The sequence below is a fragment of the Penicillium cosmopolitanum genome (genome assembly GCF_028827165.1).
Source record: "Penicillium cosmopolitanum strain IBT 29677 chromosome Unknown utg000001l:1.0-706529.0:1.0-706990.0, whole genome shotgun sequence".
NCBI classification, from domain to species: domain Eukaryota; kingdom Fungi; phylum Ascomycota; class Eurotiomycetes; order Eurotiales; family Aspergillaceae; genus Penicillium; species Penicillium cosmopolitanum.
In genome coordinates, this window is record NW_026622671.1 from 243,955 (window position 1) to 269,528 (window position 25,574).

General features: G+C 49.3%; 5 protein-coding genes across 5 annotated transcripts; 1 reads left to right on the forward strand and 4 right to left on the reverse strand.

The window, feature by feature from the left end:
• Positions 1–2,068: 2,068 nt before the first annotated feature.
• On the reverse strand, positions 2,069–2,570 carry N7509_000055 (uncharacterized protein; the record flags this gene model as incomplete). Its single annotated transcript, XM_056624702.1, has 2 exons — positions 2,069–2,186; positions 2,506–2,570. The coding sequence occupies 2 exons, from the start codon at positions 2,568–2,570 to the stop codon at positions 2,069–2,071; spliced, it is 183 nt and encodes a 60-aa protein (XP_056494803.1).
• Positions 2,571–2,991: 421 nt separating this feature from the next.
• Positions 2,992–5,203, reverse strand: N7509_000056 (uncharacterized protein; the record flags this gene model as incomplete). The annotated part of the gene is made up of 8 exons (XM_056624703.1): positions 2,992–3,230; positions 3,281–3,347; positions 3,402–3,879; positions 3,951–4,238; positions 4,292–4,394; positions 4,456–4,633; positions 4,687–4,723; positions 4,770–5,203. 8 exons carry the CDS (start codon positions 5,201–5,203, stop codon positions 2,992–2,994), a joined length of 1,824 nt encoding a protein of 607 aa, XP_056494804.1.
• A 2,002-nt stretch (positions 5,204–7,205) lies between these two features.
• Positions 7,206–8,100, forward strand: N7509_000057 (glycoside hydrolase family 75 protein; the record flags this gene model as incomplete). The annotated part of the gene is made up of 2 exons (XM_056624704.1): positions 7,206–7,603; positions 7,680–8,100. The coding sequence occupies 2 exons, from the start codon at positions 7,206–7,208 to the stop codon at positions 8,098–8,100; spliced, it is 819 nt and encodes a 272-aa protein (XP_056494805.1).
• Positions 8,101–15,382: 7,282 nt separating this feature from the next.
• Positions 15,383–17,317, reverse strand: N7509_000058 (FAD/NAD(P)-binding protein; the record flags this gene model as incomplete). Its single annotated transcript, XM_056624705.1, has 1 exon — positions 15,383–17,317. The coding sequence occupies one exon, from the start codon at positions 17,315–17,317 to the stop codon at positions 15,383–15,385; it is 1,935 nt and encodes a 644-aa protein (XP_056494806.1).
• A 1,132-nt stretch (positions 17,318–18,449) lies between these two features.
• N7509_000059 (uncharacterized protein) lies at positions 18,450–18,958 on the reverse strand (the record flags this gene model as incomplete). The annotated part of the gene is made up of 2 exons (XM_056624706.1): positions 18,450–18,667; positions 18,745–18,958. The coding sequence occupies 2 exons, from the start codon at positions 18,956–18,958 to the stop codon at positions 18,450–18,452; spliced, it is 432 nt and encodes a 143-aa protein (XP_056494807.1).
• Positions 18,959–25,574: the final 6,616 nt, after the last annotated feature.

Here is a 25,574-nt window from a genome sequence, read left to right on the forward strand (position 1 = left end):
ATCGCCGTCAGAATATTGCGAATTACTAATACATTGATTGTCAAAATTTGTCCGGAAAGGGTAATGCTGAAGAGACGAATAAAACACTTCGGAATCTTACCATATGGTTAATCAGAGGGCACCAGGCGTTCCTGGATTGGGCTTTCTCAATGCGCCAGGCGAAGTGACTGTGTCAATCACGTCTTCAGAAACAACAAAGACGCAAGCGTAATGAGATTCAGTGGCCTGGCCCATCAGGCTGGCGCAGCTGGTTTAGTTTCGAAGACGAGGGTCAGGTCGAGGGTAATATTGACGCGCGCCCTATGACGAGAAAGAATCATCAGCGATATTTTTTGAAGAACGGAGAGCCACGAACGGCTAGCGTTCATTTTGAGATTGAATATGCAGTACCGGGCGTTGGGAATGGGCAGGGCAAACATCCTTTATGGAGGGTCGTCAGCACATGATATCTGCCTTGAAAATTGCTGCAGTCTTTGAACTTACGTTGTAAGTTATTGCTGTCCACTGCAAGGGGCTGTATAAAGGATGGCACCTAATTATCTTCAATCATTAGCAGGTAGCTTATAAAGGCAACTTGTAACTCACCGTGCTCACAGCTTGGACCATTCCAGATCCTGATCCTGAAGGTTCGTTCAATGGCTTCTCAGAGGAATAGCGGAGGCGGGGCTGATATCGAGCATTTTCCATGTTAGCATAATTTCAAATGATTGGGCAGCTACACTCACTGTTCGAAGACTTGATTATCATGAAAGGTTAGGCTACTGAGATACAACAGATTACTTCAATTCATTGCATGATTTGGAGGTCAATCGATACCAAAGGTAGCTGCGGAGACAAATCACGTCCGATATTCTTTCACCCAGAATCACAAAGGAATGCTTGCGAACGACTATTTTGCTGGTGAGGGACCGGGTATTTATAGCAATTCAACCAGGCATTCGGTCTGTGTCAATGAGATCATCATTATGAATAGTGAGGGCTCAAGCTCAAACTACTCTTCAATGATAACTGGCTCAACGTTTTATCACTGATTCAAAGCAGCCCTCAGAGGCATTGCATTTTGCGCCTGGTGATCCGGAACATGAAAAACATTTTCTGGCTGTTCGCATCGTGTAAACAATCGTGAGGATGCCACAGAAAAGAATTGATGACAATTATCAACATTCACCACCGTCAGTCCGCCCTTTATTGCGACGAACGAGGTGACGAGGTCATGTCATTTCATTTCACTCACCGGCGATGGGCCCGTTAGTCCACGCAACAGCAACTCACCAAAGGCAGGCAGACCGCAGGGCTCTTCGTTGCCTACCTCGCATATCGGAGAAAATCCATCACACCTACACAATATCAAGTAGATACAAGCCATGGTACGGCGCGGGGCTGATTCGCACAGCCCCATCTCACAACAGAGTTTCTTATACAGCGAGCCAGTCATTAGTTCGATGACGTCTTTGAAGAACAAACCTCTGCGGTCAGCCGCGTCTTTGCGACGGCAATACCCACATCCATCTCATGGGAACGAAGCGGATGCGGGTGGGTACTACTACTCGGCAATATAAGCCAATTAGTGCCATCAATGGCCCACATGCTAACAAGCCGTCTTTGAAATTATTGGTTAATATTTGGCTTGGCTTCCAGGAGACTATGGGTTGTAGATATTGATGCAATCATTGGATACTAGTAATAGAGCGGAGGAAGGCTGAACCAATCGAGGTCATGGATAATCCACATGTGCCACAAAGCCTCCGTAGAGATGATTGGTCCGAATTTGGCGCCCGTGAACTAAGTGGAAATGTGGAATTGGGTACCGCTACAAGTAGATATTAGCTAATCGGATGTTAGGACAATCCCCGGAGGGCGTCCTGATACGATAAGGATACGAGTGAAGAATGTGAGACATGCCTGATATGGGTATGATGATATTTAGACTAATCGCTGGCCCCCCCTAAGAAGATTCAGCTCCTCCTTTTGAGGGGATCCTCTGTGCGTATGCAAGCAGGTAAGCGAGGTGATGTATCAACAGGCGGCCCCGGTGGTGGATAGGCACCTCCTCCGCATTTCCTATACCTCACTGTACGGTTGGTGTAACATCTAGCATCGCAATCTTTTTCTCGGAATTGATCTGTTTCGAGGTAAAGGACATGGCGCGAAGAATCGGAAGGTAGCGCCCTTGGGTGCGATAGAGGCTGTGACGGCCCAGAAGATATTCAGCACCTCTTTAATCGCTCGTCCCCGATTACATGCGCGTCCGCTCAAAGGGTAGGTTTAATTAACTTACCAGAAGGAAGGGAGCAAGGAGAGGGGCACGTAGAGGAGGAAATTGAATTTGGCCGGTTTGTCCCGTTAGAAATCTCGCAGATATCAGTGAAGAGTTAGCCGAAGGAGAAGTCGGAGATAAGAAAGGTTTCGACCAGTTTCAATGAAGATGAGATGAGATGGGAACTGGCAATCGTAATTCGTCGCGGAGTTTGCCAAAGGGTGTGCACCCCTTCCTTTTATACTTACCCTACCAGGCCCGGTACATTCGTACCTTCCTGGTTGGATGCCGCTATTCTGATATTCTGATCCATGGTTCCTTCCCACTTGATCCCGGAGCTAGTCCCTTCATGGAGATCATATACATCGCTCTAAAGACCCATTTCAATGTCAATAGTACATATACTATACCATGCTATGCCTATTTAAGATAGGAGGATTTTTAGTAACATAAAAATATATTTGAAAATAGTTGTCGTGCTTCAAATCTTAGACTTGCCTAATATGTAAAAAAGCTAATATAAAACCAATGAAAGGCTAACCAGGCCTTATAATCTCAGGCTGGCAAGAAGGACGGCCGCAGTGGGATATGTATAGAGTTAAAAGCTATAGGAGCTCAAAGAAACTAGATATAGCGGTGTGAACTGACTAAGCCTATGCGGTATGAGGCTCTGGCCTTTGTCCCAGCCTCAGAAATTTCTGAGCCAAACCTGGCCGGGCCAAATGTACGTACGTCTATTTGGCATACGGATTCTCTACAACATCTGTAGTGGTCGTGTCGCTGCTACAGCACTCAATTTTCTGGCCATTGTGGTCTCTCAGACAGTTGTCGGTGAAGTCGAGATCACCGTAGCCGCGAGGCCACGAAGGCTGAATCTTGCAACCGGGTGTGACCTTTTGGTTAAGAGTGTTGTCGCCATCAAATTGGGCGTATATAGTGGCCGTGCTGTTTCCTTGATTCTGGTCGGCGACGTCTATGTATTGTCAGCGATGCTTTCTTTGCAAAGTACTCGAGACGACTTACTGTACGGTCCACCCCAGGTCTGGCAGCGCTTCGCGTCATTGATCACAATGCATCCACTGCTAACGTGCTATTCTCACATCAGCGAATCTCTTTAGAACGTCGGAGATTGGAGTTAACGTACAATATTGGTGCCACTACTAGTGTACCCCTCAGGAGCGTCACAGGGCCAGTAGGGCGAGTTCCCATCCCCATTTTGCAGAGACTGGTTGATAGCAAACACATTCCCACAGACTGGCAGGTTGAAAAAACCAGCTGTGCGAACGCTGGGGACCACGCTACCGAAATTGGTGACAATCTTATCAGTGTCCGGGCGTGGATAGCCGTTATGATTGTTGTTTGCGATCCACCCTTCCACACTGCTCTCAACGATATCCTCGAGGATGATACCACCCCATGCGGATCCATCTAGGGTCGTATGATCGCCACCAGGAAGGGGCATGGTGCGGAAAGAGTCACCGGCATTCTTGTGCGCATTCAGAACGTAATGAATCTTTCCACGGTAGCATACATTAGTCTTGACCGCAGTGTCGTCCGTCATGAGGTAACTGGCGCTTTCGGGGATGGATTTAGTCGACCCATCGCAATCGTCATCGCTTTGCCTGAATGATTGCAGCTTTGATTAAAACACTTCACTCCGACATCGAAGAGGGAATCAAAAATTGGGACTCACCAGATAAACGGCCGCGATCCACTAGGCGAGACGCTCCATGCGTAGGGGATCATCTGCCCGTAAACGATCTTCTTCACTTGATCACTGGTGCCGCTGAGATCTAGACTACCCGCGACTTTTGTCATAGAGCCATTGTCAATAAGTGCATAGAGAGCATCGGTACCATTGGAGCCCTCAGTTCCCGAAAATATCGACTGCAGGTATTGTGCCTCCAGATCTTTCCATGTGCTCATCGTCTCGCCCAAGTATGAAGCTATGGTGTTTTGCGCCTTGAGTCCTTCCACCGCACTGTATGTCTGTCAGGGGGACTGGTTTTATTTCAACGAAGATAAGAATCATACCCCTTCATGTTGGTCTTCCAGTAGGTGCCGACAGTGCTTTGGACAGCCGAGGTCATATCACCAGCAATGCCTTTGAGAATGAGACTCTCCATGTTCTTAAGAGCTAGAAAATATTAACCCAGGATTCTCGAAGTGCATGGTCACGTGAGTCTTGCCAAACATACCGACGTTGAAAATCATTGAGATCCCGAAGCTGAAAACCAGATTACAAGCGTCGAAAATGTTCTTCTCAAGCAGCGAGTTGTCCGGTGGCTGAGGTGCAAAGGTAGAAGTGAAGGTACCAGACTGGTCCGTGACGTCGATCTGAACCGTTTCGATTGCCTGGTAGGCCGATGCATGCAGCTAATACTCTGTTAGTATTTATAATCGACGTCCTTTCTTCAGTCAAAACGCACCTGATGGATTCCAGCGAACCCATTCAAAATCATCGCTCTTAACAAATGTTAGCGGAGTCTCAGCAGCGATCAACATAACGTACCCAGCAGGAATGGTAGAGTCCTGACAGTCGACCGGCTGGGAACAGCGGTTCTCACTCGAGATATCAGTACATCGCATGCCACTCGGCCCGTGCAGATAAGTGCTGACGTATTGAGGGAAGCCACCATTTGGACCAGTCTGCCATGCCGCAAGGGTAGTGTCCCACGCGGCCTTGGCATTGGCTTCCTCCCACTGTTGCTTGGTATCTCCTTGAATCTGAGAGCATTGCATATTCTTCCAGGCGTTGGGATCCGCTGTAGGATTAGCCAACGCAACAGAAGAGGACGTGGGTGACCCATTTTTCCGAGCCTGCACAAGGTTGTTGCGTTTCCAGTCGGTATTGAGACCGAACTTCTCACTCTGCTGCTGGCCCAACGCAAGTCCGCTGACGGAGCTGGCAAGGTGGGCCAGAAGGCTGAGCTCGATGACTCTCATATTGATGGCAAAGGGACGAGTGAACACCCTTTAGGTGGATAGTAATAAAATACAATAAGCAAGGCAATGTCGATTCTGGGGTAGAATTTTCGAGGTGGCGATGCTTCCATTTATCATAATTTCTCTACCTGCCCCCCTATGCCTTCGCCTTCACGGTTGGCTTCGATGAATCCATTCGAGAACGCCCGGCAGGTGCCAGAGAGCACCGGTCGCCTGAGCACTGACACCGGCCCGGGCAGCATGAGAATGGGAGCGATCGGCGATGTCACATCGCCAATGTGGCGCATTGGGGGCTGAATTGGACAGCCATCATGTAGATCTTCCAGAGAACATTGATAGTCACATCCTACAGCATCCCATAGTATCAAGGGGGGCCTGTCCGGTCAGTAAAACGCCTGAAACAACGCGGTACAACCCGGCATCCCAATCCATCAAGAGGTGACGATCAAGAGCAACAATTTCGTATCGAAGAAGATACGCTTTGAAGCTTTCAACGAAGCTTTCTGGAGTGACCCTGAGCCGTATACTAGTTGGGATTACTCAATCCAGGGCCCCGAAAAGCCCCACTCCCTGCAGCTCAGCAAGTCATGACCCCTGCCAAGAGCCGCGGAATAGGGACCCGATCCACCATGAGTCATGTATCTGGCTGTGTATCTGGCTGGACGTTAAACCCAGCTATCTCCTTCTAGTAACTCCCCTACCATCGCTCGCCCCGTCTTTACACGCTCGTTCTCAAGGCGAAACAGCCAACTACGCTCTCCCCCAATAGTCCTTGCAGCTTGCACAAAGATTCGACCCACGTTCTTGCCATGCAGTGGCAATGACCATGACCCACAGGTGTCATCCTAGTCCTCAAACAGGCGATTGGGGCCATCCTACACTGGGCCATTGCCGATGAGCTGTAACTTAGAACTTCCCTGGAATGCTTCATCTCCGTGTTTTTGTTATGTGGCTTCAGATCTGCGAAGGGCCTAGCGTCGTGATCCTGCGAAACTCAAATTCCATGTATGTTCGAGCCACTATGGTAGCCTATTGCCTATAGACGGACTCCTTGGATTCTCTCAGAGACGCGGAAGCATGGTGATCAAGTTGCTATAGACGGTGGCCGAGGTATTCTCAGCTAACCGCCTCCAACCTTCCGACGGCCCTCCGAGATCGGTGTACGCATTCAACGAGATAAGTCAAGAAGCTCCAGAGACCTAAAAATGCGTCAGATTTGGAAACTTCAATGAATTGAGACGTTCGATCAGCAATCAGTCACCAAATACAACCGCCGACGCAAATGGCGCTAGTTTCATCCGCGATGTGGCAGCGACGATCAGTGGAGATCGCTAGGATAAAGACATCCGGAAGGCGGGTTGGCCCACCCCAAAGTTGTCCGTATGCGACATAGGGCAGAGTGGATCGTGCTTTGCTCGTACTTACTAACCTGATCAGGCTAAGTATATCAAAGTGCCCCAAATCTCCAAAACACAGCTCGTATGATTTTGCCCAGCCGATAGCCATTTCATCTTGGCCCCATGCGATCGTCAGGCAGTTCCTTGCAGAAATTAAACGAACAAACGCCCCGCTTCTGCAAGGACAATGACCTGCGCCACGTGCCTGTCCAGACAATGGTCTCATTGGACTAAGCCCACAGGTCCATTCGTCTTATACTTTTGTGGTTTCCTATTTTCACGCCCGTGGCGCTTTCGTCGGATTTTTTGGGGTCCAGGAAAGTGTTCGCCGTGGCCTTAGCGAGGTCATGATCGGCCCCAAATGGTTTGATTGGCCTAATTGTTCCTCATACGAGAAAAACCTGTGAAGGTGATGATACGCTGACACCCAGCCCCATTACCGTGTCGTTCGCCCGGCCCGGGTTCGTGTTCCAGTCGAGAACACCCATGGCAGCATTTATCGTGGTATAAGAGAGTATCCGATTCACTTCTCTTCCATGGTCATCAGGTTAGAATTCCAAAACTTCCTTTCCGGTTTCTAAATCTTATCAGCCCAAAGCTTCAATATGCATTTAAAATCCACCGCGGCAGTAATCACTCTTCTTCTTGCTTTTGGTCCCCAAGCTGGGATCGCCCGGGATGTCCCCAGGGGCCTGAAAGCCTTTTACGACGCCGTAAAGAATGGAGGAACCTGCTCTGGAAGCGACCTCCTCCAGGGCGGGTTCTACGATGAGGACGACGGGTCCAAAAACTACGGGTACTGCCGAAAGGGTATGAAGGACAAAGGATTCTATCTCAAGGGCCCTAGTAGCAAGCTCGCCAACATGGACATTGACTGCGATGGTCATCAAACCAAGGGCGATGGTCGCTGTGGAGGCTCGAGCGATACTCAATCACAGACCAGATGGCAGGATGAGGTCAAGGAATATGGTGGTATCTCAGATTTGAACGCCTACATACACCCGTAAGCTCATCTGATTACATTTTCCTCTCCCGGCCCCTCTCTCGGCCTGACGTTCAGTTGTTAACCTTGAGGTTAGATACATAGTTCTCGGCAATGAAGGCGACTACCACCCCACATTTGATCCTCGAAAGGTCGGCGTGGAGCCACTGAGTATTGTGGCGGTGATCTGCAACAACCGCCTTGTTTACGGTGTCTGGGGTGACACCAACGGCGACGATGGCAAGCCCTTGATCGGCGAGGCGAGTCTCGCTACGGCTGATCTGTGTTTTGGCAAGAAGTACAATGCCGATAGCGGTCATGACGACGAAGACGTTCTCTACATCGCCTTCTCCGGCAAGGATGCCGTCCCCGGCAAGAATGCCAAGTGGGATGCGAGCAGCGCTGAGGAGTTCGAGGAAAGCATCAGTGCACTCGGTGACAAGCTTGTTACTGGCCTGGTCAGCGGCTCAAACAGCTCTGCTTCGCTGATCCGTGGCTCTCGCCGTGTACACTTTTGAGTCTAGTGTTGACTGTATTCGTGTTTTAGCGGGTAATGAGCTTCTGAGAAGGTAGCTCACATTTTCTTGCGATTGTGAAGATTGGGTGACAGATGAATGGTGTTATTGTTCTCTACATGTCTGTTTATTGATCGAAGTTATCTCTTTTTGTTTCTTTCACTTCCAGTCATTTTTTTTCCATCTCTTTGTTTTTATTTTGTGGTGCTGTTGTCCCTGAATTCGGAATTCATAGACGCTTTTTTCCATACAATCCTATAACTAGAAATGAGGTCGGCTGCATTTACGCTGACTCATTAGAATATCAGAAAGATTGAAGGATTTGTACCTCTCGGCATTCGTAATTCCTCTTTTCGCGTATAATAATGAAAGATATATTATATATTCTAGCATGCTAAAATGACAGGTAAAAGCAAAACTATAGCAAGAAGCAGAACTAAGCAACTGAAAAAAAAAGAAATTTTACCCTGTCAGTGATCGGAAAATGATAACGTAAAAGCAAGTCTTTGTCGACTGGCAGTGTATGAATTTGGCACAACAATTAACACAATTCCGTACTCTTCGTGTGACTCGTTGCGCCTTTGCTTATTTTGGTATTAGGCATTCGGTCGGCATGCGGCTGCATTGAGCATAGTATCAGGGGAAAATCGCCAATTTCATTACAGCGACTTGATTATGGTTAGTTGATTTCCAAATTATTCTGGTGATAAGGATGTACTTAACAGGATCAATTATCAAATAAGCCATGGTTGTAGCTTTAAATGACCGTCCGCATCAGATCACCCGCAGGGCAACTTGCCATTAGAATACCCAATCTAGCACCAACTATCAGCAGCTGGTGCAGGTTGGCCATTTGCAACTTACCTTTTCGCGGCCTAAATGAAGTCCCTTCAAACCAGCTATAATGCACTTTCTCGATCGGACTCACCAGACCGGCATTTCATTGCCTCGCTATGTTAACATGATTTCTGGTGACTGAGGGTGGTATGGACTTGCCGTAATGCAGCCTGGCATCAGCATAGGCAAGCCAGGGACGAGGTAGTGGACTCAGCTCGATCACACGTGGAGGGCCTGGGCTCACATTGTACCACGGGGAATGGATCTAGCCATACCTGCCAATGCACAGCCCTGGGCAAACCTTCAACCGTGTCAAGGCAGAGTACCACCAGAAAAGAGATTCATGGTATTTTGTTTGCGACAAACGTCGACCTGACCGGAAAATGACTGCTCTCACGGCGAGGGATCTGGGGTGGATCTTAACCACGGCCTGTCTTATCGTTTGCTCTGCTGATATCAGACATTGAAGTAATTCGCCTTTAGACTATCGCCAATGGCTCGTTTCAATTTGCCGATTGATGCCCTCCGAGAAACAGTTATCTATTTCTGTTGCCGTCAATTCTCGGCTTCTCTTCGTTGTCACGGATGCTCCGATGGCTCACTCGGTCAACAGTGAGGCTGGCTCATGGCCACCGACAAGCCTTCAAATCGGAGGTGGGCAAGATGTTCATAGCCGTCAGGATATGGCGAATTACTAATACATTGACTGTCGACCTTTGTCCGGGCAGGGTAAAGCCGAAGAGAAGAATGAAAACACTTTGGACTGTTACCGTATGGCTAACCAGAGGGTATCAAGCCTTTCTGACTGGGTCCGCTCAATGCGCCCGACCTAGTGGCCGTGTCAACCACGTCTTCAAAGACAGCAAAGGCGCAAGTGTAGTGAGATTCAGTGGTTTGGTTCATCAGGTTGTTGTAGCTGGTTTAGTTTCGAGCACGAGAGGGATAGCTCGGTCAGGTCGAGTGTAAGATTGAAGCTCGCCCTATGACGAAAAAGAATCATCAGCGATATTTTCTGAAGAACGGAGAGCTACGAACGGAAAGAGCGTTTGTTTGATGATTGAAAATGCAGTACTGGGCGTTGGCAATGGGCAGGGACAAAGCACTAGGGTGACTTACAAGACAATGAGCGACTCGCGATAGAAAGTTCGCCATCCTATGAAGGGGCCGTCAGCACGTAATATCTGCTCGTAATTTTGCTTAGTTTTTGAACTTATCTGGTCGCCTTTTGCTGTCCACTGCATTCTGAAAAGGCTAAGGGGACTGTAGATGACATCTATTTATCATCAATCATCACTAGGCAGTTCATGAAGGCAAATTATAACTCACTGTGTTTGCAGCTTGGACCATTCGGGATCCTGAAAGATTCGTTCAATGGGTGCTCAGCGGAATAGTGGAGGCGGGGCTAATATTGAGTGCCAACCTATTTAGTGGTAAGCTTTCGACATGGAAGGGTGAAATTCTGATTATCACAATCCCACTACATATTCAAGCAGTCATTCCACCGGTACTGAAGCTATCTTTCAATTCTTCGGAGCTTCTGAAAGCTTAATAAAGGAGAGTCGGCAAGAAAAAGCGAGAGAACAAGGGACTCTGCTGTGATATGGGGGTTGTGTAGATCAGGACCACGCCGCACCCTAAATTGTACGGTATCTGCCTGCTTTCGTGTAGAGGGTGTGACAAAACGTACTTTGCTGTGACCCCAACGCTGAGTGAACATAAAAAAGTCTATGATTGGGCTGGTAGGTAGCCAGAGGTGCAACATGACTTGATGTTTGTATAATTAGGATGGGACATTCATTGAGTGCAAGAAAGGGCTCATAATCGGTGAGTGAAATGGTTTGGCATGACCTATGGCATGACCACTTTTGTGCCGCCTCCTGTAGCGATGATTACGGACCTGTGTTGGTGGACGTTGAAACGCATTGTTGGCGCTTTTCCGTAGTATCGCCGGGGGTGTTGAAACGGTGCCAACAGTCAGGGCAACTCTTTGGTGTACTCAATCATCAAGGAAAAGCCGCGATGCCTCCGAATACTGCGTCAGGTCAATGGGTAAATGTTCAACCAGCTGCAATCTGAGGGGCAACGGTGTTGAGACCCTCACAATTCGCAACGATCATCACATCCACGCAAGAATAAGGGCTGGGTGCAATGCTATAAGTATCCGAACAGCAGAACGGTCGTTCTCAAGCATTCCCTTGTCATCCTGGAGCAAAGAATATCGAACACTTCTCGACTTCGCCAGCTGCTCTCCTCCAGTATGGACCGACCCGACCCCCGAACTGTCATGTACTTGTGATCGAAGGAATACGAGTGAAGAATGTGAGATATGCCTGATATGGGTATGATGATATTCAGACTAATCGCTGGTCCTCCTAAGAAGATCCAGCTCCTCCTTTTGAGGGGATCCTCTGTGCGTATGCAAGCAGGTAAGCGAGGTGATGTATCAACAGGCGGCCTCGGTGGTGGATAGGCACCTCCTCCGCATTTCCTATACCTCACTGTACGGTTGGCGTAACAAGTCATGAAAGTTGAAATTCTCCAGTGAGATAGAGTAGAAATATATTTGAACATGACCATTCACGCGTAGTTTTGCCGCTAAAAAGTCTGTTTGCCAGCCTCGCAGGATATAGGCTGAAGTCACTGAAAACAAAAGAAAAGGAAAAAGCTTTTCACCAATTCTTGGCAATTCCTTCTTTCACTTAGTCAAATAGAAAATCCCCGAACTAAAGTCTTATTACGGGACTTGAAGGTGTCTTAGGAAATCAGCTAATTGAAAGATGCATATCAGAATGTCATCTCCATACTTTAAGCTCTCGGTGTGTAGGCGGGTGATAGGTGATACTTCCTAGTAGCAAATATATAGGCTCGAGCACGATCAAACTACAGGAATGATGCAAGCACGTGGGGCCTGTTTGGGCATGGGAAAATACGACCTTTGCATATGGGGGCAAACATGTCGATCTTTTCATGCAACGATGAAACAATATATTCCGTAATATATGTGACGACAAGATGGATACCTTTCCGAGAGACACACTGGGGATTATGAGAATTGTCAACAGGACACAATCCGAAGGGTAATTGTGAATCCAAATTAGGACATAAAAATTCTATTAATATACGGCAGAAAAATAGTAGTAACATCTCAATACTTTTAATTCATGCGCCAAAGGTAATATTGAAAACTCTTTCTGAGACACGCTAGAGGTTTTATTTCCAAGAAACGGAGTCAATCACGATCTTCCGCATGCATGATCATTTCAGGCAAGTCAGATTAAACTAAGCTTTCTGTTGTTTCTTAGTCATGATGATGAAATTTCCGTGCTTCTTCAGTCCGAGCGAGGTAGACCCTGGAGCAGTTAGCACGAAGATGATCGTCGCGATGGCCGTCTTGGCAAGCGGCATAAGCACTAGTCTTAAACAGGCACTAGTGGTACATTTTGAACAAAGTCATCTTTTCTTGCCCTACCTTGAGGGCAGACCAAGGCATTTAGTCATTTCTCTCTAGCGGGTAGAGTGCTCGTAGTGTTAATTGAATAGACTCTGGTCGTGCTGTGATAGGTGTTGTGATAGGGACGTTAAAATAAAATGTCCAATTCATGCCAGGGTTTTAAAACTGGGCGAGACTTCGGCCAATAAGATTACGAGAATTCAAAGGTGAGCCGTCCTAAATGCACATCTCGAACAAAAGTACCAGGCATCTCTTGGTGAATGCATGGCCTAGAATCTTCGTGGTGGGCTCAAGGGCTTCAACCCAGCATTGAAAGCCGTGCTAATTAGAGCGAAGAATTCTCTATTTCCACCACGACAGAAAATTTCTATGATGCTATTTTCCCCTTGACTGGGATACTGTACGACCATTCCGTTCCCCTGAACTGTTCCCGTGGCTGAATACTCATATTGCGAGTTTAAGCCATCAATTTGGCTTTAAATTACGTTATACAAATCCCCAATAGAAGCAAGCCAAGTGTGGGTGCCTTCCAGAGGCGTCCTCTCATTGTCTCATTCTGCCAAGACTTCTAAAGTAGTTGTAAAGTTTCATCCCCCGCCTGCCTGCAGTAAGATTCCTAAACACTGTTCGTCACCGGTCTCAGCGGCGTAATGCAGCGGCACCCAACCGGTCGCGTCAACCACGCTCGTACTGGCACTATACCGAAGCAGCTCACGTACCATTGTGTGATGACCCCCCCCGAACGGCTACGTGAAGTGCTGTGGATCCTGTTCCGTCGACCGCATTAGGATCAGCGCCCCGGTCAAGGAGGAGTCTAAACGCTGAGAGATGACCTCGTGTAATAGCGATATGCAGGGGCATCGTCCACGTCCTCCACCCTGCTCCACTGTCGGGCATAAGGTCGCGATCGCTCTTTCGTCCAAAAGGCCGAGTGGGTGTATTTGCGGGCAATTTGAAGGGAGTTCCCTGTTGCTGCCCTGCCATCAAAAGCTCCTCGGGATAAATATAGCAGCTGTCGCACAGATTTCTGGTATGAAAGCCTGGTGAAGCTGGTGAGCTATGAGATATGCATGTGCGTATTGACAACAAGTCTCTTACGTTTGCTCGGGCTGGCGGAAGGATCTGAATCCCTCCTGCATGTACAGGGGCCAAATTGCAGTCGATCCTCAAGTGGCAAACTAGTCGGTACCAAGTTGAGGTCCCTATATTTGGGAATCTGTGCTAGAAACGGCTCGTTGAAGACGCACGTTTCCGTGGACAGGCCGTCGGCTCCGTTGGATGTAGGACTCGGTCCGAACGGGACTGACGAAGTCAGATCTTCTTGGCAATGGCCCACAGGAGACATGCAACTGTGTGGGTTGGTCGATATCGCTGGGTAATATTTCTCCGAGTGTGGCTTCGCACTCGATATGCTATAGCATTCTAGTGGTCGTGATCTGTTGGAATCTGATTTTGTATTTTCACCTAATTTTGTTAGTTGTGTGTTTAATGTCGGCGGACCGGACGATGTACGATGTTTGCGCTGTGCTAACCTGTTACGCTTTCTGCGTCTTTCGAGGGTAAAGCTATCTTGGTTCATCATGATGGGTCGATTTGCGGAAAAAATGAGGTTTGACAAGAAAGACCTTGATATCACTGCGAAGTGCTGATGACTCTAAAACACAGCGCACTTGAAAGCATTCAGTGATATGGATATATATAATTCAAAGCAGCCCAAACGTACAGGAGAATGCCTTTTATATAGCCAATCTAATGTCGATGTGGCGACTAGCCGCCTGATCTGCCGGAAGGGCATCAAATTTAGGCCGGGAAGATGCGGCCTTTTTGCATAGTTACATGGTGCTATGCTAGACTTTAGCTACGCCATATTGATCCACCCTTGTGGCTGTATAAAGGATAAATTCATAATACAAATTCAAAAATTGATGCCTCGAGACTTGGTGAAAGTCCCGACGGATCTCACACGTCATTTCTCCAGCTGCTGACCTGTTAATTCCAGACTCGAGTCTAGGTTTTACCACGTGATGCCCTATGCTCTGGAAAAAGATGAGTTTCATAAGCCTGTACCGTGTTAGTATATTAGCTTGACACGGCACTTTGAAATGGATTCTCGCAAATGGAGGGGGAAAAGAGGCCGCTCTGGGAGAGCATGTGCAGGGATGAAGATTGAATATTAGCTTGATGGTCTACCGCGAGAAGCCATTCTATAAACTTTGCTTGTGCATTCGTAGTTTTTGTATTATGTGCGACGTCAACATTTTTGTGAACTTCTTGGTTTTGATTGGTGTGATCATCAGTACTTGTTTCAACTGATCTACAAGCCACACTAATCATTGCGCGTTATTACAAACTTAGGCTTCCATTGATGAGATGAATTGAAGGCGGGCATTTGAGATGCGGATTTATTGATGACCTCTCGCAGTCAAGATGGGAACAAGAAAGTGTACAGTTTGGCCGTAACGGGTCACCTGTCGCTGCGGTCTTATGCGTAAACGCATTAGACTGTAGCGTCAGAGAAGGCCCGTCCGCGCTCCCTTGTAGGGAGGCAATGTGTCTGTATATTGCAATGCTGGTTTCTATATACAGAGGGGGGTTGGAGGGACAAAATTGAGACTTGACTGCGTGAGAGATGACGAGCTACTACCAGAGGCAAGCAACTGACTCTTGCGAGGCAGTTGTAGGAAGAAGGAGCCCTCCGTAATGTCGGTGTAGATGTCACGTGAGGCAGCGTGGCAGCTTGAGGCAACCCCGATAAAACTCCTCCCTATATAACCTATAGGAAATAAGCCATATTCTACGTTTGAAACCACATTATCTCTTAACGATTTAACATTTATTTTGAGCTGAGAACATAGAAGAACATCAAATTCAAAGTTTGTGGCAATTTAAATAATTCCTTTCCATTCCACCATATTCCTGATGCCCTCAGATTCTTCATTCAGTTGACCAATATATATACTCGCAAATTTCTTTTCGCACGTGCTGACCATACTCACTTCAGACATGAACACGGAGCTCGGCAACCTCAACAAGGGGAAAAGCCTTCACTTCAACCTGAGCCCGAGTGATCCTTGCCTCGATAGACGCTGCGCCAAGGGCAGCGCGGGCGACGGCATCAGTGTCACAAAGTGTGACTGAGTTCACACCTGGTCTGGCACCAGCAGCGGTCACCCAGTGGACTCCTTCTGTTGGAACGCCAACAGCAAAGCGCTTTGGGTGCACACGGCCATACGTGTCGATGAGATGGTATGGGCTTCCAGTGACATCAAGACCACCAGTCTCGTATGCATCAATCGTGTGAGCGCGGCATTGACCAGTGTTATACAGATGAGAAAGAAGCTTATCCGCAGTGTTCTGCAGTGTTGGCTCTGGCAAGCGGGCTTCGATCAATGTAGTAACCCGGATTGGCTCACCAGGAATCTCGGGCGAGTATACGAGCCAAGCCTCATCCTGGGCTTTTACCTTGGGATGGGGACCCAGGACTTCCAGAACACCCGCCTCCATCAACGCAATCATTTGCTCAATGCGTTGACGAGGAGGTCCAATCGACACATAGGCGTTGAGAGGCGTGTACCAGCGATCGAGGTGCTTCCGATGAGAAGTGGCGGTCAATCCATTGTGATCCACGATGAGTCGCAGTTCGTTTCGCAAATCACGCATCACGTCCAAAGCTGCCTTGAGTGGACCATTCAAATTTCCAAGTGCCGCCTCCTTGGCATCTTCACGAAGGTAGTCGATCAACCACTCACGCCACTCGGTGGTGGTATTGAAAATCCGGTCGCCCTGTGGACGCTGGATACGGTCCCAGGACCACCGCTCCTCTTTCGAAATACCGAACTCGTGAAGAACTTGCGCTTCCTCAGGACTATTTGGCTCAGCTTCCAGGAACCTGATCTGGAAGTCGGTCTGTTCCGATTCATCGCGCTTGAGCAGAGCGAGGTAATAGACGGTTTCGACTTCTTTGGAGACAAGAGGCCATATATCCTGGAGGAAGTCGGGCGCTTTTCCGGCATCGGAATGTTTGCGGAAAGCATTGATGACTTCTTCCGTGAAGACGAGGGGCATGTGGCGGCCGTATGCCCCCTTGCCGTTATCACCACGGGAGTGGTATGGAATTCCGCGACGGGATCCCGCAATCATCCGAGGCTCATTGCCCGATGGGTGATATTTTAAGCCGTTGGGGGTCTCTGAGAAGCTACCACCCCGGGATGTTGTCAACAACGCCATGTAGTCAAAGAAGTTGAGACCAAGACCACGTAGAAAGACGTTCTCTCTTGGAAGAATAACGGAAAGATCAACATCTGCCGGGTTTGAGGGCGTGATATGATGAAGACCATTTAACTCTGCGTAAGCATTGAGCTTCCGTTGTTCAATGTCCAGAAGTAGTGGGACGTGACCCTGCGCAAGGACGACAGCTGCCAGACCAGAAAGGGTGCGACCATTGGACAGCGTGAGCGTTTGCTGGCCATAAGATGTGTCGTCCAAGCGGACAGCGAAGGCGGGATGAACCTCAATTTGCACTTGAGGTGGTGCTTGTCGCACAATCTCTTGAAAGATCCATTCAAGATATTGTCCGTACTGAGCACGGGTTCCATAATCATCAGGCCCAAGGCCAGGGATCCTGTCGGCAGCCCAGTTGTAAAGACTTGGTCCTGGACGGATTGGGCCTGAGCAGACGATGCTGTCATCAGTGAACAGGGTCACCTGGGATGTGACGGTGTTCATCAGAACTTCATTCGACTGCTCTGTGCGCCAGACACGACCCGCGCCTGGAGGCGATGGATCAATGATATGAACCGTCAGTCGTGCTCCTGGGGCAAGAAACTCCGGTGCTGAGGCACAAAGACGTTCCAGAGTGCTGGTTCCTCGTGGACCGGCGCCGACAATGGCAACATGGGTGCCCACGCCAGCAGGCTGAATGACGGACGGCATTTTGAGGTTGGCCGTAGGAGATATATTTGCTGAAATAGAAATTTTGCTCGTAGAGGAAAAACAAGGTTGCCAATGGGGGTGTTTAGACTGATATACCTGAGCTTTTATAGAAGAGGCCCTTGACAGGTTGCCGGTAACCATGCAGCGGAATCCAAAGCCCTTTTTATATTCTGTCAGTACAATAGTTAGTCCATCCATTGAGGTTTTTCATTACGTGACATCGCCATTAAGGCCTCAGACTGAGCAACGATGCCTTCCAGGATTCACACGTGCAGCATAACGGACCAATAATGCTCAATGCGAGCGGCAGATAGGTTGTTCTGATGGTGAAACCTTGTTGAAATTTCGCCTAACCTTTGGCAAATGGACCCAACGAGGGTTGAAGAATTGAAGATCTCCATGCTTAGATTAGGATCCACACTCTTTCACCATACCTTCGGAGTGAAAAGGCCACGAAACCCGATGCCGAATCTAGCCTTTCGGCCCGCACTTTGTTCGACTAATGCAAAAGGTCGGTTCTTTCTCGCAGGAAGGCTAATATATGGGGCTACTAGATGATGACCTTGCATGCAGATAGTGACCATGCATACGAGCTATGACACAATGGGAATCATCATTGCAAATTAAATGGCATGATGAGACGTTGAGTAATCTCCGGTGGTCGGAACTGGAGATGCAGCTAGCTATTCTACCAGCGTTTGGCGGCCAATTGTTTTCAAGAGCGTTGTTTGGGATATTTTCATCACCCGAACAATAAGCTACACACAAATTGATAATTCCAACCCCCTTCCGTTGAGATATTGCCTCCTAATTTCGATAGGCCAATTGATCACGTCGCTTGATTAGAGCTGAAGTGTTTATGGATGACAACAGACCTCTATAGTTCATGAGCACACAAGCATCATCAGATTTCGTTTTGACAATAGATGTAGCTAAAGTAGAGTATGAGTGACATTGATACTTAGGGGTTTGCGGTTTATATTTGTACAAATGGCACGTATTTAAATGGATGTTATGTTCTCCGTATGCAATGATCAAATCAGAACCAAGCAGAAGCATGATATGAAGATTCCAAGCTACTTGTCATTTCCATATTCAAGGGACATGATACGATGTCTCCATTCATGCCAAGTTAGAGCTCCGGGCGTTTGTATTCGTCTTTCTCAATCATGTCATTTAAGGTTTTCTCAGTCACCATCATTGCCTCGACACCGGCAGGGGTCCCACAGTAGACTGTTGCCTGCAAAACAGCCTCTCTGATTTCTATCTCTGAAAGACCGTTGTTGATAGCACCTCTGGTGTGCAAAGCTAGCTCAAGCCACGCCTTCTGAGCAATGATGATTCCAATATCTACCGAACATCCCAATATTAGAATCCTAAGCTCTCGCTCGCAATCTTTTCAGGAATTATAATGAAGTTTGACTTACTTAGAAGGCTGCGCTGCTTTCGGTCAAGCCCCGGGCGTTGCCAGATGGTACCCCATGCCCATTCCGTGATGAGCTGCTGCCCGGGCATTGTGAAGGGTGTCGCGTTTTGCAACGCCTTATTGACATACTCGTCTCCAAGGACTGCCCTCCGCACTTTGACCCCCTCTTCAAACAGCTGCTTGTGCAGCTCGTCAAACTTCGTCACGTCGGACATATTTGGAGGAATTTCGAATTATGAAAAGCGATATGAGTTGGGATGCAGGTCTCACTGGCGATTGCGATTCGCGGAAAAATAAACCACCTTGGTTTTTCAATGTCGTTTTGGCTAAAGTTGTCTATTTGACACAAGATATATCAAAAGACAAACAAGCCGGATTTATGTGACGAATTTCTTCATCTAGTGTCCATTTGATCTGATTAGAGTTTCTCTATCTAGACTAACTTTGGGTCATCGGGCCCACTTGAGATCTTCCGTCGGCGTTGTGAAACATATGTGGAGCCGAATCACCCACTGACAGCAAGCCTGCAAGCCATGAGGCTTCCCGCGTACTTTTTCCAAGCTGAGTGGCAATTAATCTCCTCAGAAACATGCAGTAGTCAATTCTAGTCTGTGGGGGCTGAATCTTCATCCGCAATATCCGCTCAACCCGGCGAACATGGTTTTCTCCATACAGGAGCGACCGCACAACACCTTCACTTCGTAAGACAAGGACCATATTCCTAATTGATAGCGCTCCCCACCAATTTGAGTGGCAATACAGTGATGTCACTGCAGCTAAATCCATTTATGTGTCATAACCAAGGTCTGGATCCAAAAGCTGCAAGTTGTCATGCTGATTGACAAAAACGCAATAGTACTTTCACTGGAAAGCATACAATGTAGGCTCGCCATCTAGTTTACCGGTAAACAATGGGTTTCATATTTACGTAACTGCAGCCAATATCTCGTTGAGCAGGAATGCAATCCCCCCGTGTGGCTGGTCTACTGCAACAATGCATCAGAGAAACAATTTGATCCATATTCCCAGACTGTTGGGATTTCTCACAAGCTTTTTCTTGCCTCCGGGTCGGCTGAAATTTGCACGGTGTCTGCTTTATGGGAACCTTCATAGAAAGCCGCTGAAGCTCCAACGGGTTGACGGGTCGAGCACATCCTACTGTGACCTCGCTTTCCGCAGTCTGGTCGGACAGACCCACAGCTCAACACAACCAACACCACACTAAAGCGAGGCAAGGGGAAAAAATCCATGACTTCTCGGGATGAAATTGCAGGCGTTTTTCGGTGATTCAACGTTGAATCGCTCACAGATGAGGTATCAGAACAATAAATATGAGCCTGCCATTGCGGATGGAATATCTCCCACAAAACCTCAATTTAAGAGGGCCGTGAAGGATTAAGCAGCGAGCCAACGTTTCTTGGCCTACTCAGCATCCCATTTTTTCAACACCATTCTTATTCGTCTCTCTCGCTGAGCTAAAGGCATAAAAATTGTCGTTGCATGTCGCTGCAAATAATTGCGGTAAAAAGAAGAAATGGGTTTCAACAGGTTTCAATTAAGAGAGTTGTCCCTCAACGCGTTCTACCAAGCAGAGCACTTACGCAACAGAAGAAGCCGAGTAGTCTATAAATACGTCCTCTACCCCCAGCTATTTGCTCCACAATTTATTCACTTGACCACGCAAAGTCGAGCAGGCTTGTGTCTGAGGCAGTTGATAAGTTCTTCCCCTTTGAACCAGAACCGATATTTCCACTGCACTGCCATTTATAGAATACATCGTGGACCGGCAGCTAGACAATGCCTGGGAAAGATATTGCTCTCAGCACATCCACTGTGCCAGCCAGCCAGCCGATCAAAGAGACAAGACTCAGGCTGGCTGGTCCAAGTGTCTATGCAAAGATGTCTCCGCTATAGCAGTCGACTGAGCCGATCTACTGTACAGCCTCTGTGTGTATTCACAAGAGAAAGCGCGAATATCCACGTCGCAGGTATGTGAATCTTAGCCTGACCAGTCTGAATTCCACTGATTGAAGACGATGCGATTCCAATAGAACCTAGGACATTCGACCACAATACACGAGCGCGAGGACCACAGCTATTTGCTGTCTCTTCGTTCTTAGTCTTGGCCACCCGAACATGTGAGTCATGGATTATCTCGCCGGTCTACAAGCTAATGAATGACAGTGAACCATTGACATCGCACCGGAGTGCCCCCGAGGCTGCAGCACCCCAGTTAATGCTCTGCACAAGCCATGGCCTACACACCATTCCTGGTGCCATCGCTTCAGACCACGCAGCAAACCCTAGGTGAAGAATATAAAAGAAAGGAGCGGGCCAATAACAGGTGCAAATATCCGACTGCGAGGCTCGCTGCATAGAAGCCTGAGACGTCCATTCTTCCTGATAATGTGAGTGATTTGTGTTGTGATATGAGGCTGGTGCAGATCAGGAACCAAGCCGAACCATCGGAATTAATCCCGAGATATCTATACGAAGAACCAAGTTGATTTCCAATCAACTTGTTCTTCTTGTTGTATATATATAGCCTCATGTTTCCCTCTGAATAAATAACACAATTCATACCTCTGAACTACAACAGGTTATGAGCCCGGGAACAACTCTCGGGTGCCGTCTCTACGCATCTGAGAATCATCTTAATCTTTCGTGATTATATCTACCCCGCTTTACATCAACCATAATGTCGGCTCTGGTCCACGACTCGCCCGACCGAGCCGTTACAGCCATTGAGCCTTTGACAGGAAGCGACAACTTCGCAACCTGGAAACGTCTCATGACCTCCTACCTCAAGGCAAGGCAGGTCTGGGATGTCGTGTCGGACGACCTTCAGCGTCCTGACTGCTCGTTCAAATACGCCAAACCCATCACGGCGGACATCCACCCTCTGGTGGAACCGCACCTGGTTGGGGCGGTGAGGCAACGAGCCATCGAAGCGCGCCTCGAAGTGGAGGTCCAGGCATTCGAGCGCCACCGTGAATGGTCGCGCCGCGAAGCCGAAGCCTACCACACCATCTTCCGGTACCTATCCCCCCAGATCAGTATCCATGTCGCGGGGCTGGAGACATCCCGCGACCTCTGGAATGAGCTCGAAGGGCGGTACCGGCGGATGGAACTTGCGACGTTCTGCGAGCTGTTCGCTCAGCTTCGTGAAACCACCGGCGAGCGCTGCGGCAGTGCCCGCGAATTTGTCGATCGTGTACGGATGCTAGTGCACCGATTGAATGCGATCGCCCCTGGATCGATCGGCGACAAAGCCCATATTGCGATTCTGCTCACGCAGATCGGACCAGAATACATCCTGATCGTGGATGCGATCCAAAATGATAAGGATCCCGTCAACCCAGCGACTATTGGCAACCGTCTAGCGAATGCTGAGCAGACGGTGCAGCGAAAGGACGCTGCGACGTTCCCGCAGCGAGTCCCCAGCGGAACAAGCAACCCTTCCATCAATACGGTGCAGAAGAACACCAAGAAAGGCAACTACTGCAAGAAGCGCGGCCATGTAGCTGCGGAGTGCTGGAAGAAGCAGCGCGAACAACAGCCGCCCAGGGACCATGCCCTGAAGGCTGAACGGAGTGTTTCCGGCTCACCAAGGAACAATCTACAAAACATACCATCAAGCCAGATGGAAGATCGGCAGGGCCCGCCGACTTCCAAGAGACCGCGGATCAATATCGTGAGGGCGAGGGTGACGACCCTTTATACCCACGCACCGCAACCCCGGTGGATCCTGGACTCGGCCGCCACCAGCCACATCTGCTGGGACCGCCGCTGCTTCAGCAGTCTTCGGCCCCATCGCGAGATGTTGGACACGGCGGGCGATCCAGTGGAAGCCGAAGGGATTGGTACGGTGAAGCTCACGCTCCGGGGGAAGTTCAACCAACCCCTGGTGTTAAAGAATGTATACTTCGCGCCACGCGTTGGGATGAACCTGATCAGCGTGCCGAAGCTGTTGCGAGACCGCTATTCGGTGGTGGCGCACCCGCAAAACGTCTTTGTGCAACGCCGAGGACGGACGGTGGGGACTGCCTACCATGCGGAGGAGGATCTACTGATCCTGCGGTGCCATGTGAGCAAGAGATCCCGAGAGCGCATCCATCTGGCGAGGGCGCCGGCGACCCATGACCATGCAGATTCCCTGGAACCGCAGGCGGTGGCCATGGACGTCGACGACCCTCGAGAGTCAAGTGACGTAGAATGGACAGCGTCAACCTCTGAACTCGGTGGTGAAGCTCGGATACTCGAAGAAGATGCGGGCAAAGGAGTGGACCAGGCCTCCGAAGCGCTGTGGCACGCTCGGATGGGACATCTGAACCGGGGCGACTTGCGGGTGGTCCTCCGGCAGACCGGCACTCCGTACCGACCGCTGACGTCGGCGCAGCTGCAGGCAACGCCGCAGTGCCCGGCGTGCATGTCGGGTAAGCAGCATCAGAAGAGGAACTCCCGTGCACGACGGCCACGTCTGCATTCAACGAGAATTTTCGAACTGATTCATTCGGACATCATGGAGATGCCGGTCGCCAAATATGGCTCCAGGTACGTGATCACCTTTACTGACGACTATTCTCGAGGCTCGTGGGCATATGCCATGAGATGGAAGCATGAAGCGCTCCAGAAGTTCCAGAACTTCGAGGCCTGGGTGCACCGACAGTTCGGCGCCTGGATAAAAAGGTTCCTCACCGACAACGGGAGAGAATATTTGCCCATTGGAACACATCTCGAATCCCAGGGAGTTGAGTTTGACACCTCGCCGCCGTACTGCAAAGGGCAGAATGGTTTGGCCGAGCGTACCAATCGCACTATCCGGGAGCGGATCAACACGCTCCTGTCCGATGCGAACCTTCCTCCTTCCTGGTGGATCGAGCTGGTAGACACAGTCGTGTATCTGAAGCTGCGCGCTCCAGCTTCAATCCTTCGAAAAAAGACCCCGTACGAAATTATTTACGGGAAGCCGCCATCGCTGTTACATCTACGACGGATTGGCTCCCGTGCATGGGTCTTAATTCCAAAAGAGCACCGAGCAAAACTCGGACCGAGATCATCCGAGTGCCGACTGCTAGGCTATTGTGAACCGAACCAGTACAAGCTCTATGAAATCCATTCTGGAAAGACCGTTTTTTCCCGTGATGTCGAGTTCGATGAGAGGACCCCGGTGGCGCCACTCATCGAGGGGGAAACAGGCAATGACCTCCCGGACAACGCTCCTCCGTCACCGGTCTTTCCATCAATGCCAAGTTCAGCCAACGGGCTGCCAACACCACCTACATCGCCACTATCTCCGTCGAGTGAGCGAGACAAAACGCTATTTGAGCTTGGAGAAGAGACACCTCCCGTGGTCAATCCAAGCCAACAAGGAACCGAGTTGACGTCGGATCTTGGATATTCGATCTATGGTCGCAGACGAAGACCTTCACGGCGTCTCTTAGAATCTCCAGGCAAGGTGTACTCAGCCGGCATATTGAACACCGCACCGGCCAAACAGGTCGACCCGGCAACCTTTCGAGAAGCGGTGTCGGGCCCAGACCAGCTGGAATGGTGGGCCGCCATCCAGAAAGAATATGCGTCGCTTCTCGAACACGGAACATGGGAAAAGATCCCGCGAAAGGACCTTCCCGCCACAGATCATGTAATTGGCTGCAAATGGGTCTTCAAGACCAAGGCCAACGGAACGCGCAAAGCGCGATTGGTCATCAAAGGCTACCGGCAACAACACGGCATCGACTATCACGAAACGTTTGCTGCGGTGTCCCGGATGGACTCGGTCCGCTGCATCGTCGCCAGTGCCGTATTGCGCGGATGGAAACTCCACCAATTCGATGCTGTCACTGCATTCCTGCATGGCGACGTTGACTCCTCCATTTACATGGATTTGCCCGAAGGCTTCGAAGAGCCAGGATATGTTTGTCGGCTTCGCCGCTCCCTGTATGGCCTCAAGCAGGCCCCGCGGATTTGGTATCAATGCGTCCACCGCGTCCTGGCCGCCCACGGCTTCACCATGGCCCAATCGGACAACTGTGTATTCTACAAATCCAATTGCGTGGCCTGTGTTTACGTAGATGACTTTCTCATTGCTGCAGCAAACTCGCATGAGATAGAACAGGTGCAACGAGCATTGCAAGCAGAATTCCAATTGAATGACCTGGGGACGCCACGCTCGTTCCTCGGGATCCAGTTCGACTATCACGTCAATGGGTCCGTATCCATTCACCAACACCAGTACATCCAGAAGGTACTCTCAGACTTTGGCATGGAAACTTGTCAGCCGAAGTCTACGCCGATGAATCCCAAGCAAATCCTGAATCATCGTCCAGACGAGGCACTTCTGGACGAGGAAGCAAAATCTCGTTATGCGACTGCCATCGGTTCGTTGATGTATCTGATGGTTGGCACGCGACCGGATATTGCGTTTGCACTGGGCATGTTGAGTCGCTTCACGTCTCAGCCGCAATCTCACCATCAAGTTGCTCTGCAGCGATTGCTTCGCTACATCCAAGCCACGCAGTCTCATCGTATCACCTACCGCAGTGGACAGCTAATCGGGTATACAGACGCCGACTTCGGGGGCTCTGTCGTCACTGACGGTGCATACTCGACGTCTGGCTATGTATTCCAGCTTGCAGGCGCGCCAGTTTCCTGGTCGTCCAAGAGACAGGGGAAGTGGCCACGTCTACAACACATGCCGAATACATCGGACAATACAATGCCATTCTGCATCTGCAGTGGCTCCGCACCTTTCTAGCCGAAACACAACTGTATCGGTCTCCGGTCACTAACATCATGGCTGACAACCAGTCCGCCATTGCGCTTTCTCGC